The sequence below is a fragment of the Chrysemys picta genome, chromosome 6 (assembly GCF_011386835.1).
Source record: "Chrysemys picta bellii isolate R12L10 chromosome 6, ASM1138683v2, whole genome shotgun sequence".
Lineage (NCBI taxonomy): Eukaryota > Metazoa > Chordata > Testudines > Emydidae > Chrysemys > Chrysemys picta.
In genome coordinates, this window is record NC_088796.1 from 131305522 (window position 1) to 131320086 (window position 14565).

The window sequence follows — 14565 nt, forward strand, 5'->3', positions numbered from 1 at the left end:
TACTGCCGGACCCTCCGGTAAGTGAAGACGTACCCTTACATTCTCATGAAAAGGTTAGATGTTAGTCTTTATTTGAGGGGATATATTCTCATTACTTTTCATGGGTGGTTGGAAAGTAACTTGTAGAAACAGTTCAATCTGTGAAGCGGGGGAGGAGGGAAGTCTCTTAAAAGCTGACTTTGTACCAGTAAATGCTGGTCCCAAAGAGGCTGAACATTTGTCTGCTTTTACTTGATCTCAGCAAATCAGCTGCAGTGGTCTTCAGATTAGCTCTCCAATCACCATCTCATTGGGGTTGGAAACACCTCTTGTAAAGCCACAAGATCCTTTGAACTCGTATATTTTGCTTTATCCCTTTGTATTACATTTTACTTTTTAAACTGTAACAGTGTGAAATGTTAGTCCCCAACACAGCCTCACCTTAGGCCTTAAGAGACCAAAGTCTGCTTTTATTTTTTTAAAGTCATGTTCTAAATTCTTGTTGGTTGACATTTTCTTAAACTGAAGTTCTCTGTGTAAAGCCACAGAACAGGAGCAGTGTGGTTATTGGTGAGGCAAGCTTTGCTACTGTTTCACTGAACCACCTCCTCCCTAAGAGAGGGGCCACATTTATGGATGAGACAGGTCCTGCTGCCAAGCCACTCCTTCGTCTGAGCCTGTCCGTAATAAGGCCATTATGAATATTGTACACTTCAAAGACTTGAGTCACCTTGAAAGGAATTTCACATTACCCTCCAACTCTGAAACTTCAGCGAATCCAGTTTTTTCCTTTTAATATATATTGTTGTTCTCATTTACAGAAGCCACTCTAGTAACTTGCTTGCTTTCTTCTTAAATGTATAACTCTTTATATTGCAGGACATCCACTTGAATTTTTACGAAATCAACCTCAGTTCCAGCAGATGAGACAAATTATTCAGCAGAATCCTAATCTGCTGCCAGCATTGCTACAGCAGATAGGACGGGAAAACCCCCAGCTACTGCAGGTGACTTAAGCACCATGGGATAACGTGTCTAGATCAGGCAAGGGTGCTTTAATGCATCAATACTAGCAATGTGCCCTCTTATTTTTGGGGTGTGTGAAACAATTTTATGATTGGAAAGTACTGGGATGGAGGCTTTCTTTCTGCACCTCACCCAATTTGGCTACAAACCGAAGTACTAGATACTGTCTAAAAGTTCATAGAATCATAGAAGATTAGGGTTGGAAGAGACCTCAGGAGGTCATCTAGTCCAACCTCCTGCTCAAAGCAGGACCAACACCAACTAAATCATCCCAGCCAAGGCTTTGTCAAACCTGACCTTAAAAACCTCTAAGGAAGGAGATTACACCATCTCCCTAGGTAACCCATTCCAGTGCTTCACCACCCTCCTAGTGAAATAGTGTTTCCTAATATCCAACCCAGACCGCCCCCACTGCAACTTGAGACCATTGCTCCTTGTTCTGTCATCTGCCACCTGAGAACAGCCAAGCTCCCGTCTCTTTAGAACCCCCTTCAGGTAGTGGAAGGCTGCTATCAAATCCCCCCTCACTCTTCTCTTCTGCAGACTAAACAAGCCCAGTTCCCTCAGCCTCTCCTCGTAAGTCATGTGCCCCAGCCCCCTGATAATTTTCGTTGCCCTCCGCCGGACTGTCTCCAATTTGTCCCCATCCTTTCTGTAGTGGGGGGCCCAAAACTGGACGCAATACTCGAGATATGGTCCCACCAGTGCCGAATAGAGGGGAATAATCACTTCCCTCAATCTGCTGGCAATGCTCCTACTAATGCAGCCTAATATGCTGAGTCACTGTCCTTAAATCCTTAAGATATGCTTGCAAATTCTCCTAGTTTTCATTTTCTTTAAAAGTACCATCTCAAATTATAAGTATGATGAGTGGGGTTGGAAGGAAGAAGTCAGAAGCTTTTTCAGAGAAGGGGAGCTATTGAGATTCAACTGAATTAGGATCAAATGTTAGAAATAGAAGGTAGGTATTCCTATAGTAATGTCTGTGACAAGCTACGCTTCCTCAGTAGCTGTCTTTTTGGCCAGTGAGAATAGTGGTGAAACAGCCTTAGTTCCTGCACAGAATGCATGACCGCTTATTTCCTTTATACGGGATGCAGAGTTTGTAAGGGAGTACGGAGGTAGCTGCAACTTGACTCTGGTAACCATAATGGTTTCTCTTCTCATTCAGAACCTGCCAAGTATTATTCTCAAAAGTAACCAGGTTTCCGTAACATTTCTCTAGACCACAAAGTTCACTGCAACTAGAAACTTTTGGTTGCCGGTTGGCAGGACTGAACATGCTTTATTTCAGTGTATTGCTTCCTTTTGTTCTCCCATGCACCACAGCAAATCAGCCAACATCAGGAGCATTTTATTCAGATGTTAAATGAGCCAGTTCAAGAGTCTGGTGGCCAAGGAGGAGGAGGAGGTGGTGGCGGCGGCGGCAGTGGAGGAGTAGCAGAAGCTGGAAGTGGTCAGATGAACTACATTCAAGTAACACCTCAGGAGAAAGAAGCTATAGAGAGGGTAAGCCGCCTTTTTTGGGTTTAAAATACTTTTCATACTCTTGCTATCTTTTTTTTCTCTCAAGATTAGACATTGTGCAGGTTAAAACCTGCACTAAAGCTGTATGTGAAGTTGATATCTTACTGCTGTGAATCATCTTAATTTTCCGGTGTAAGATTTGCAAGCTGTTGTAGTCTTGGCCTGCTGTAAGGCCATTGCTTCCCAACCTTAAAAGGCCGTGCAGTTGCAATCACAACACTGCAGTTTGAAATGGCCATGGGTCCACTGTGCACATGCATAACTGAATGAGAAGAATAGAGCCCTATTCAGGAAGAGGATAAAACGAGTTCTTCTTTGAATGATAGCTCATATCGATTCCAGTTAGGTGTGCGCATGCCACATGCACAGTCGTCGGCAAGTTTTTTTCCCCTAGCAGCACCATCAGGTTGGCTGTGGAGTCCCCTGGAGTGGCGCCTCCATAGCACTCTATATAGAGCCTGCCAATCCGGCACCTCCTCAGTTCCTTCTTACTGCCACTGATGGTCGTTGGAACTGGCATCTTGCTCAGCCAGCTCTCCACGTTTCCCTAGCTCTGTTTTACTTAGTGTTTGTTTTCCTTACGTAGTTTAGTTAGTTATTAGTGTAGTATTAATAGTTCGCTGTCGGGAGTGGGGGGGTTCTCCTTCAGCCTGCCCGTGCTTTCGCTGGGAACTCGGGGCATGCCTATGTCCCAGGGGTTCAAACCCTCCAAGTCCTGCAACAAGCGTATGCCAATGGGCGACCCCCATGACGATTGCTTGAAGCGTCTCGGGAAAATGCATCAGGCGGATAAGTGCAGGATTTGCAAAGGGTTTCGCCCAAGAACGAAGAAGGAGCTGGAGTTTAGACTGAAGCAGCTCCTCATGGAGGCAGCACTTAGACTGCAACTAGCATTGGCGCGGCAGGACCCGGCACTGAGTGCATCGGTGCATAGTGCCCTGTCAGTGGCAGAGATGGCACCGTGGAAGGACTCCTGAAGAGACCCACAGCACTCCCGCTTTCCAGTGCGGAAACCGTCAGACAACTTGGCACTGGTCCCATTACCTGGGTCAGAAGTGGCACCGGAAACAAGGAAGGAGTGGTTCCCTGACTTTGTGACCCAACCCCTCGGAACCGGCCAGTGGGGTGCATCCCAGGGAGGGAGCCCCCAGTGCCGAAAACTTTGGAGCCAGCACCGTCCACTTCAGTCCTGCAAGAGGGGTCGTTGAGTCTGGTGCAATTGGACTTACCGTGTCAGGTGGTGGAGGAGGTACAACTGCCTTCCACCCCAGAGACATTTGAGGCCGCGAGAGACCTCATAGACATGACAGCACCGCAATCCCCGGCCCTTCGCACCAAGCCCCCAATGCCACAGCGTGCGACACCGTCCTGCAGAAAACCTGCAGTGCTCTGCCCCTTGGCGCCGCCAGGGACAGGTGCCACTCGGAGTCCCGGCACTGCTCAGAGTCCTAATCCCCAAGGCAGAGGGGGGTCTCTGACCCATTCTAGACCTGCGAGGACTCAACGAATTCATGGTGAAGTTGATGTTCCATATGGTCTCCCTGAGCACAATTACCCCTTCCCTGGATCCAGGAGACTGGTATGCCGCTCTCAACATGAAAGACATGTACTTTCACATAGCCATTCGCACCGTGCATAGGCGATTTCTAAGGTTTGTTGTCAACCACAAACGCTATCAGTTCATGGTCCTCCCATTCAGTCTGTCAACAGCCCCCTGAGTTTTCACCAACTGCATGTCAGTCGTAGCAGCCTTCCTTCTCAAGAGACAGGTGCAGGTATACCCCTACCTCGACTGGCTGCGCAGGGGGCACACCAGGGAGCAGGTGGAATCTCAGGCCTGGTTCGTCAGATCCACTTTCGAGAGACTGGACCTCCTCAACGTGAACAAGTCAACCTTGTCTCCGACCCAGAGAATAGAGTTCATTGGAGCAGTGCTGGACTCGGTGCAGACAAGAGCACTTCTGCCAGAGACACGATTCTAAGCCATGTCAAACATCGTTCAAGGCCTCAGGCGATTCCCGACTACTACGGCAAGGGGTAGCCTACATCTCGGCCACATGGCAGCCTGCACTTAGGTGGTCCGGTGTGCGAGGCTGAGGCTCAGGCCCCTGCAGGTGTGGCTTGCGTCGGCCTATCGCCCGGGACACGACAAGCTGGACTTAGTAGTGACGGTACCAGAGCACATACTCGAGTCCCTCCAGTGGTGGCTCGACCCTTGGAGGGTGTGCGAAGGAGTCGCCTTCAACAGCCCCCAGCCCTCCTTGTCCCTGGTAATGGACGTGTCGGCTCTGGGTTGGGGTGCACATTTGGGAGATCTACAAACGCAGGGCCTATGGTCTCAGGACAATCTCTCTTCATATCAACATCAAGAAGCTCAGGGCGGTACGCCTAGCGTGCCAAACTTTTTGCGCCTGGCTGCAAGGCCAGTGCATGGCAATGAGGAAGAACCAACACTACTGCCATGTTTTACACCAACAAACAGGGTGGAACCCATTCCTCCTCCCTGTATCGAGAAGCCCTCAGGCTCTGAGAGTTCTGCATAGCCCACTCCATTCACCTGGAAGCATCCTATCTCCCAGGGACTCAGAACGACCTGGCAGACCATCTCAGCAGATCATTCCGCAATCACGAGTGGTCTGTCCATCCGGATGTCATATAATCCATCTTCCAAAGGTGGGGTTTTCCCCAGGTCAACCTGTTTTCCACCCGCAGCAACAGGAAGTGCCCGATGTTCTGCTCCTTCCAGAATCACAGCCTGGGGTCAGTCACGGACGCGTTTCTGCTATCCTGGGGAGGCTGCCTGTCGTACGGCTTTTCCCCCTTCCCTCTGGTGCACAAGAGGGGAGGTAATCCTGGTGGCCCGGCCTAGCCTTGACAACACTGATGCATCATGCTCTTGGAACTGTCAGTGGACGCCCCAATTGCGTTGCCACTCGACCCAAACCTGATCACTCAGGACCACAGTCGCCTGCTTCACCCAGACCTCGGGTCTCTCCATCTCACAGCTTGGAAGCTTCAAGGTTAAACCCCATGGAACTTCTGTGCTCGGAACCAGTAACAGAGGTCCTACTTGGCAGCAGGAAATCATCCACCAGGGCCACTTAGCTAGCTAAGTGGAAAAGGTTCACCTGCTGGTGTGCCCAGCATCACACACCTCCAATCCAGGTGCCTATACCACTCATCCCAAAGTACCTCCTACACCTAAAACAACAAGGCCTGGCAGCGTCTTCCATTAAGGTACACCTCGCTGCTGTTTCGGCCTTCCACCCAGGAGTATCTGGAGACTCCATATTTGCCAACTCCATGGTGGGACATTTTCTCAAGGGCCTGGAACGCCTCCATCCCCAGATTAGATGGCCAGTTCCTGCATGGGACTTGGTCTTCTCCCATCTAATGGGGCCCCCGTTTGAACTGGTGACGACTTGCTTCCTCCTCTATCTATCGTACAAGGTAGCTTTTCTGATCGCCATTACCTTAGCACAAAGGGTGTCTGAGTTGAATGCCCTCACCTCTGACCCCCTTACATGGTCTTCCACTAAGCCATTCAGAAAGTCGAACCAGTTGTTTGTAGCGGTGGCATCGGCACGTACTATGAGTTAGCCAAAATCCCAGTTCCAGCACTTACGGCACACACTACAAGGGCACAGGCCTCATCGGCGGTATTCCTGGCCCAAGTCCAAATCCAAGAAATCTGCAGGGTAGCGACTTGGTCCTCGGTGCATACGTTCACCTCTCATTATGTCATCGTCCAGCATGCTAGAGATGATGCAGCATTCGGCAGGGTAGTGTTCCAATCAGCAATTCCATAACTCTGACCCCACTGCCTAGGTAAGGCTTGGGAGTCACCTAATTGGAATCGATATGAGCAAGCACTTGAAGAAGAGAGAACGGTTACCTTCTCAGAACTGTTGTTCTCCGAGATGTGTTGCTCATATCCATCCCAAACCCACTCACCTTCCCCTCTGTCAGAGTAGCTGTCAAGAAGGAACTGAGGAGGTGCCGGGTTGGCAGGTCATATGTAGAGCACTATGGAGGCATCACTCCAGGAGGTTCAACAGCCGACCTGACAGGTGCTGCTAGGGGAAAAAACTTTCCAACAACTGTGTACGCGCACCTAATTGGAATGGATATGAGCAACACATCTCAAAGAACAACAGTTACGAGAAGGTGAGTAGCCATTCTTTTTTGCGAAAGCTTCAGATACCAATGCCGGAAGTGTAATAGTGGCTTTGGTAATGTGCAGGGCGAGTGCTCTTTTGTTCCGTAAAATTGATTCCTAAAGTATTCAGACTGGCTCTTAATTTTCATAGGAAGTAGACGAAAGTCACTGCTTAACCGAGTTATTTGACTGAGTTTTCCTGTGTAGGTTGCTAAAAATACTAGTAAACATCTAAATAAACTTACAGATCTGCAAGCCCTGGAAACCTAATGCAGTGAATGCATTAAATTCCACTTGCTGCTCAGTAAAGGTGACCTATATACACATGCAGTAATTTGGAACAAAATGAAACTTTAACTGTTGTGACTAAAATTTGTAAAATAGACTGCGGTTGCATTATTTTGCTAACTAGAGGCGTAGCTGTGGAATTTTGCAGTAGTTACTAGATTGGAGCATTAAAGTGTAAAATGCACAACAATTTTTACCTCTACCTATCAGCACTAAGGAAATAGTTAAGTATCTAAATCTGGATTTGTATGTCAAGGGGGTGCTTCCATGCAGTTCTTTTAAAACGCAGTTTTTTCTATAAATAGTTGTAAAGGAATAATTCCTAGGGCTGTCAAGCGATTAAAAAAATTAATTGCGCGATTAAAAAAATTAATAGATATCATTTATTTAAATATTTTGGATGTTTTTTCTACATTTTCAAATATACTGATTTCAGTTACAGCACAGAATACAAAGTGTACAGTGTTCAATTTATATTTTTGACTACAAATATTTGCACCATAAAAAAACAAAAGAAATAGTATTTTTCAATTCACCTACTACAAGTACTATAGTGCAGTCTCTTTATCATGAAAGTTGAACTTACAAATCATCATAGAATCATAGAATATCAGGGTTGGAAGGGACCTCAGGAGGTCATCTAGTCCAACCCCCTGCTCAAAGCAGGACCAATCCCCAACTAAATCATCCCAGCCAGGGCTTCGTCAAGCCTGACCTTAAAAACTTCTAAGGAAGGAGATTCCACCACCTCCCTAGGTAACCCATTCCAGTGCTTTACCACCCTCCTAGTGAAAAAGTTTTTCCTAATAGCCAACCTAAACCTCCCCTGCTGCAACTTGAGACCGTTACTCCTTGTTCTGTCATCTGGTATCACTGTGAAAAGTCTAGATCCATCCGCTTTGGATCCCCCTTTGAGGTAGTTGAAAGCAGCTATCAAATCCCCCCCCTCATTCTTCTCTTCTGCAGACTAAACAATCCCAGTTCCCTCAGCCTCTTCTCATAAGTCATGTGCTCCAGCCCCCTAATCGTTTTTGTTGCCCTCCGCTGGACTCTTTCCAATTTTTCCACATCCTTCTTGTAGTGTGGGGCCCAAAACTGGACACAGTACTCAAGATGATGCCTCACCAATGTCGACTAGAGGGGAATGATCACGTCCCTCAATCTGCAGGCAATGCCCGCACTTACACAGCCCAAAATGCCGTTAACCTTCTTGGCAACAAGGGCACGCTGTCGACTATCCAGCTTCTCGTCCACTGTAACCACTAGGTCCATTTCTGCAGAACTGCTGCCTATCCACTCGGTCCCTAGTCTGTAGCATGGGATTCTTCCATCCAAAGTGCAGGACTCTGTACTTGTCCTTGTTGAACCTCATCAGATTTCTTTTGGCCCAATCCTCTAATTTGTCTAGGTCCCTCTGTATCCTACCCCTACACTCCATCGTATCTACCACTCCTCCTAGTTTAGTGTCCTCTACAAACTTGCTGAGGGAGCAGTCCACGCCATTCTCCAGATCATTAATGAAGATATTGAACAAAACTGGCCCCAGGACCAACCCTCTGGGCACTCCACTTGATACTGGCTGCCAACTAGACATGGAGCCATTGATCACTACCCATTGAGCCTGATCTAGCCAGCTTTCTATCCACCTTATAGTCCAATAATACATAATTCTATTATTGTACAATAATTATGTACAATAAAAACCTGCATTCAAAAATGAAACAATGTAAAACTTGAGCCTACAAGTCCTTGTTCAGCCAAATGCTCAAACAAGTTTGTTTATGTTTGCAGAAGATAATGCTGTCTGCTTCTTGTTTACAATGTCCCTTGAAAGTGAGACTAGGCGTTCGCATGGCACTGTTGTAGTCAATGTCATAAGATATTTACATGCCAGATGTGCTAAAGATTCATATGTCCCTTGATGCTTCAACCTCTATTCCAGAGGACATGCATCCATGCTGCTAACGGGTTCTACTCGATAACAATCCAAAGCAGTGCGGACTGCCGCATGTTCACTTTTATCATCTGAGTCAGATGCCACCAGCAGAAGGTTAATTTTCTCTTTTGGTGGTTTGGGTTCTGAAGTTTCTGCATCGGTGTGGTGCTCTTTTAAGACTTCTGAAATCTGCTCCACGCCTTGTCCCTCTGATTTTTGAAGACACTTCAGATTCTTAAATTTTAGGTTGAGTGCTGTAGCTCTCTTTAGAAATTTCATATTGGTATCTTTGCATTCGGTCAAATTTGCAGTGAAAGTGTTCTTAAAATGACCAACGTGCTGGGTCATCATTCGAGACTACTATAACATGAAATATAGGGCAGAATGTGGGTAAAACAGAGCAGGAGACATACAATTCTCCCCCAAGAAGTTCAGACACACATGTAATTAACACATTATTTTTTTAATGAGTGTCATCAGCATGGAAGCATGTCCTCTGGAATGATGGCTGAAGCATGAGGGAGCATACGAATGTTTAGAATATCTGGCACGCAAATAACTTGCAACGCTGGCTACAAAAGTGCCATGCGAACACCTGTTCTCACTTTCAGGTGACATTGTAATTAAGAAGTGGGCAGCATTATCTTCTTCAAATGTAAACAAACTTGTTTCTCTGACCAGTTGGCTGAACAAGAAGTAGGACTGAGTGGACTTGTAGGCTCTAAAGTTTTCCGTGGTTTTGTTTGAGTGCAGTTATGTAACAAAAAACCCTACATTTGTAAGTTACACTTTCATGACAGAGATTGCACTACAGGTATGAGGTGAGTTGAAAAATACTATTTCTTTTGTTTATCATTTTTACAGTGCAAATATAAAAATAAGATAAAGTGATCACTGTACACTTTGTGTTCTGCATTGTAATTGAAATTGATATATTTGAAAATGAAAAAATCCAAAAATAATTAATGAATTTCAATTGGTATTCTATTGTTTAAGTCCGATTAATCGCGATTAATTTTTTTGAGTTAATCGCGTGAATTAACTGCGATTGACAGCCCTAATAATTATCCAAAAAATTGTGGAAACTCTTGTATATTTCATTGAAATTTCGAATTCTTCCAATGGCGCTCCCTGATTCTGCAGCAACTTTTGGAATAACCATAAAAAAGATGGGGTTGGTCAGACAGGGTTGGTAAAGGAAAATTGGTATTCACTAAAATAGCTTATTTTCCTCATGCACCCTGCATAGTATGATTCTTCATCTAGTATTGCCTCAACCTACTGTTTTCTCTTTTTAAATTCATTTTTATGCAGTAAAGGATTAACTCTAAAATACACTCTTTATGAGGTTTTGAAGCTAACATTTTTCCCTGTCAGATGCTTAGCACACTCGAGAGCTCAAATGCCTTCAGTGGTGTTACCACTGACATGTGCTCCATGGAGGTACACTATGATAAGTCTCTAGATTTAATGACAGGTTTCAGAGTAGCAGCCCTGTTAGTCTATATCTGCAAAAAGAACAGGAGTACTTGTGGCACCTTAGAGACTAACACATTTATTTGAGCATAAGCTTTCATGGGCTACAGTTGCAGTTGCATCCGAAGAAGTGGGCTATAGCCCACGAAAGCTTATGCTCAAATAAATGTGTTAGTCTCTAAGGTGCCATAAATACTCCTGTTAGATTTAATTAGGGATTGATATCCTCCCCTGGTTAAGAGCACCCAGTGTCTCAGACTAAGTGCTGGTCTGGTATTAATTTAGAATATGTGCAGAAAATTTTGTGACGGAAAACACAAATTCCTTAACTTGACTGACTTTTATAGCTAGCTAAAATGAAGACATAAACAGAAGTGTAAAGTGGATAAATCCAGCACTCACTCTTATCTATCCAAACCTAATCAATTAATCAAAGGTTAATGGTCTTCACAGCAGCAATTGCATTTGACTTGCTCGCTCAGTTAAAATCAAACACTCTTTTTGCGATAGTCAGGTTCCCCAGTGTCCTTGCATTCTAGACCCTCTTTGCTACAATCTGTACTTGTTGCTAAAGGCACTGAACTATCCTACTATTCATATTTCAGATGTGCTTTGTGTTGAATGAATTTTAGCTACAGCAGTGCAGCATTCAGCTGCTATTTCCTGGGGCCTGTTTTATAACTTATTACAGCAGTGAATGCATAGTGATGTGACTTAATGTACTCAGTCAGACTGACATAACCACTTTTTAAATGAGAACTTAATTCAATTCAATTCAAAATCTCTAGTAAATAAGGAATGGGAAGAGAAGCCTAACTGGTCACAACGTTTATTTGAACAAATGACTTAAATGGTGAAATCCTAATATAGAAAACATTCAAGGAGTTTTAATCTACTTAAACGTAGTGGTTTCTAAATGCATCTCTCTTCTTTAGTTAAAGGCATTAGGATTTCCTGAAGGACTTGTGATACAAGCATATTTTGCTTGTGAGAAGAATGAAAACTTGGCTGCCAACTTTCTTCTACAACAGAACTTTGATGAAGATTGAAAGGGAGAGACTTTTTTATCTCACGCTTCACACCAGTGCATTACACTAACTTTGTTCACTGGATTGTTTGGGGGTATTTGGGCTCATATCCACAATACTTGGTGTATGGTATGGGGGGAGGGAGAAGAAAACATAGGAAACAAAGCAAGGATAAATGAAGCATGTCTGCTTTAAATTGGCAGATGCAGCAAATCACACAGTGTAAAATACTATACAACCAAAAATCAGCTTCTGCAGGTATTTAGTTCCTTCTATAAACTGTAGGTTAACTTTTTTCTAGGTTTTCACTTTTACTGTACTAGTTCCAGAAACTTAGTGTAATGCCCTGCTTCATGTTTCTTTTTACTTGACATTGGTATTGGAAAATAGCTTTTGCTACCTAGAATCTACAATCTGTATTTCATGGCAACACTGGATAATGGCTTTGTGAAATCTAAAAGAATTGAGCAACTGTAAACATACATGCCAAAATATAGGGGGTTATTTTGCTGCTTCAGATGTATTAAATTTAGTGCAAGAAGCCCATGATTTCATGTTAAATGCTGGATTTAAGAAAAAATGCCTTCAAATGAAAACTCATTACTGTTATGTTAAAATTTGTTGATCATTGAATTAGACTCCCTTCTAACATGATCTGAGAAGCTGTACACATACAGGCAAACTTATTTTCCTGTTTACGTCTTTTCTTTTCCGGCGAAAAATGAGATATCTACTTACTGTTTACTTCAATGTTACGTTGCAGTAAAGGTTTTAAAAACAACCGTTGCATGTTTGGTTTTGATGTATCCCTTTTTGTGAATTGAGCACTTTTTGGTCAGCAAAAAAAAAAAAAAATGTAAACTTCACTTCTCTCCATCATAGTGAAATATTATTTATTAACAAGTCAGATTCCACTGTACTTCCTGTTTCATTGACGTTGTTTCACCAGTACAGCTGGAAGTATTTCAAAACCAGGTATCTAATGTTTGTAACACCTTTGCTTTATTTTTTTTCATCTTCTGTGAGAACGTAGGACCACTCTAAGGCTATTGGCGTTGTATTGCTCTTGAAAGGATTGTAATGTTTCAGGAACTTCTCTTCAGGAAGGACATTGTGTCTATAAATTGCTGTGTGGGGGAATTCAGAACCTGAGAATTAGGCGAACAATCAAGTTATTGCATCCCAAAACATTATGCACACCTACTTTTCCTTCTATTAAAAGTAAGCTCGAATTGTAGAGTTCTGACTCTTATTTCTTGGTGCCCCGTTGTCAGTTATTTTGAGTGCTGAGCGGCTAATTCAGTGAGCTTTCCTCTTACGTACGTTTTGGCTTGGCAGAGACAACTGTAACTCTGCTGCAGTGCTGAGGAGGAAAATTAATTTTACTTTCTCCAAAAATCTCTTGTACAACACTTCCTGAACATGGGCTGCAGAGAAGTCATCACTTTTTGGCCATAAAGCAATTACATGTTAACTCTCTAAACTATGTGTTTAACCTTTGATCTCTTCATCTTTATTCATCTCTATCTCTAATGGTACAATTCTGACCAGATGAGGGATGTTATGCATGGAATATGTAGTCAGTACGCTGACTGATCGTATTGTTCACCGTCTACAATGAGTCATGTACCTTGGAAAAGGAGATGAGGTGGGGGAGAGTAAAACGAACACACAGCTTCCACGCTGGGATTTCATCTTTGCATGGACTAGCTACACTGTACTAAAACTTTCAGTGCCTAGAATAATGAGCTTCAGGGTGCCCTGTGGTTTAACTAAACAGAGCTCTCTGCTCTGCTGTAGCCTTCAGTTATTTAGAGGGTCTTCAGTTTTCTGTTGTGTTTCTTATTCATTCAACTTTCATTGCAACTCCTTAGTGTCTTTCATGGTTACATAATACCCATGAGTGCAACACTGCAACAATATGGCAGTGATATCATGGGCAGTTGTATAGACCAGTAAATAGTTCCAGACTGAACTTTAACCTTTGCAGATTTACAAAATTTAACTTCAGAAAACAAAAACAGAAATTTCAATACACTTCAGATAATTTAAGCATAAGCATCAGTACCATAAGCAGGGTTTCATAAAAAGTTAATCAAGATTAGCCCCTTCTACCTGTAGAACATTATCATCTTGAAAATAAGCGTCCCTAATAGATCTAGTGAATATAGACTGGTAATACTATGCACCTGAACTAGTGCTGGAAAAATGAGTACAACTTCTACCATGGATGCAGGCTGAGACAAATCCCAGCCACTCCTTACCGCCGCTGGAAAGGCACATCTCGTACAAGTCAAGTTTTTAAGTAGGTAGCAATATGACCTAAACAAGTCGCCCTCATATTATCTCCTGTTTTCCTTCAAGTAAAGGTCCTAGGGCCAGGCACTGTTCATGTGGATAACTGCTGTTCGCGCATTGATAGGTGTGCGGGACTTCTCCCATGAAAAAGCTTCACTCAGTCTCAGCTCTGCTGCTTATGGTTTAAGATGTCCCTAGTCCTCTCTGCTTCCCTTTTCAAATAGCAGGGGTGATTATTCTTGTCCCAATCGCAGATCCTCTCATGGGCCTAACTGTAGCTGAAGAGTGTAGAGCAGGGGTGGCCAAACTGTGGCTTGTGTGATGCTGCCCCCCTTTCCCCCCGCTTCTTTGCCCACCGGGGGTTGGGGAGGGCTAGGGGCTTCTGACAGATGACTGGTGCCTGCTGGGGGTGGGGGGGGGCACAATGTAAAGGTTTGCGCCTGCCGCGCCCCTCCCCCCCCCCCCCCGAGTGTCACCCTCCGCAGCCCCTCCCTGCAGCTCCCCGGCCTTGTCTCTGCATGGAGAGGCAGTGGCAAACAGTTGAGAGCTGCGGGGCGGGGCCTCTGCTGTAGCTCCCTGGGTGGAGGCAGCAGCAAAAGCTCCTGCAGCTCCCAGCTGTTTGCTGCTGCCTCCACCCAGGGCACAGCTCATCCGTTCCAGCCGTTGCTGTGCAGGGAGGGGGCCTTGCAGCAGCATGTAACCAAGCTGGGCCAGCAAACCCTGGCAAAAATCAGGGGGGATGTGACCCCACGTGTCCCTCTCACCCCGCCTCTGGTTTCTCCCCAGCAGGGAGGAGGGCATTGGGGCTTCAGCTCTGTGGGACAGGAGGTGCCTGGCAGCTGCACCAT

The 14565-nt window shown here is 44.7% G+C and overlaps 1 protein-coding gene across 3 annotated transcripts in view; it reads left to right on the top strand.

Moving 5' to 3' along the window:
- RAD23B (RAD23 homolog B, nucleotide excision repair protein) overlaps positions 1 to 12656 on the top strand; it is a 57536-nt gene extending 44880 nt beyond the window's left edge. For 2 of the 3 annotated variants that reach the window (XM_005283481.5, XM_065549866.1), the window contains 3 exons: positions 859 to 986; positions 2335 to 2514; positions 11327 to 12656. In XM_005283481.5, coding sequence (XP_005283538.1) covers positions 859 to 986; positions 2335 to 2514; positions 11327 to 11440 — 422 coding nt within the window. In that variant the 3' untranslated portion in view covers positions 11441 to 12656. Of the gene's footprint in view, positions 1 to 858; positions 987 to 2315; positions 2515 to 11326 lie in introns of all 3 variants that reach the window. The other variant, XM_065549865.1, reaches the window with a different exon arrangement.
- Positions 12657 to 14565: the final 1909 nt, after the last annotated feature.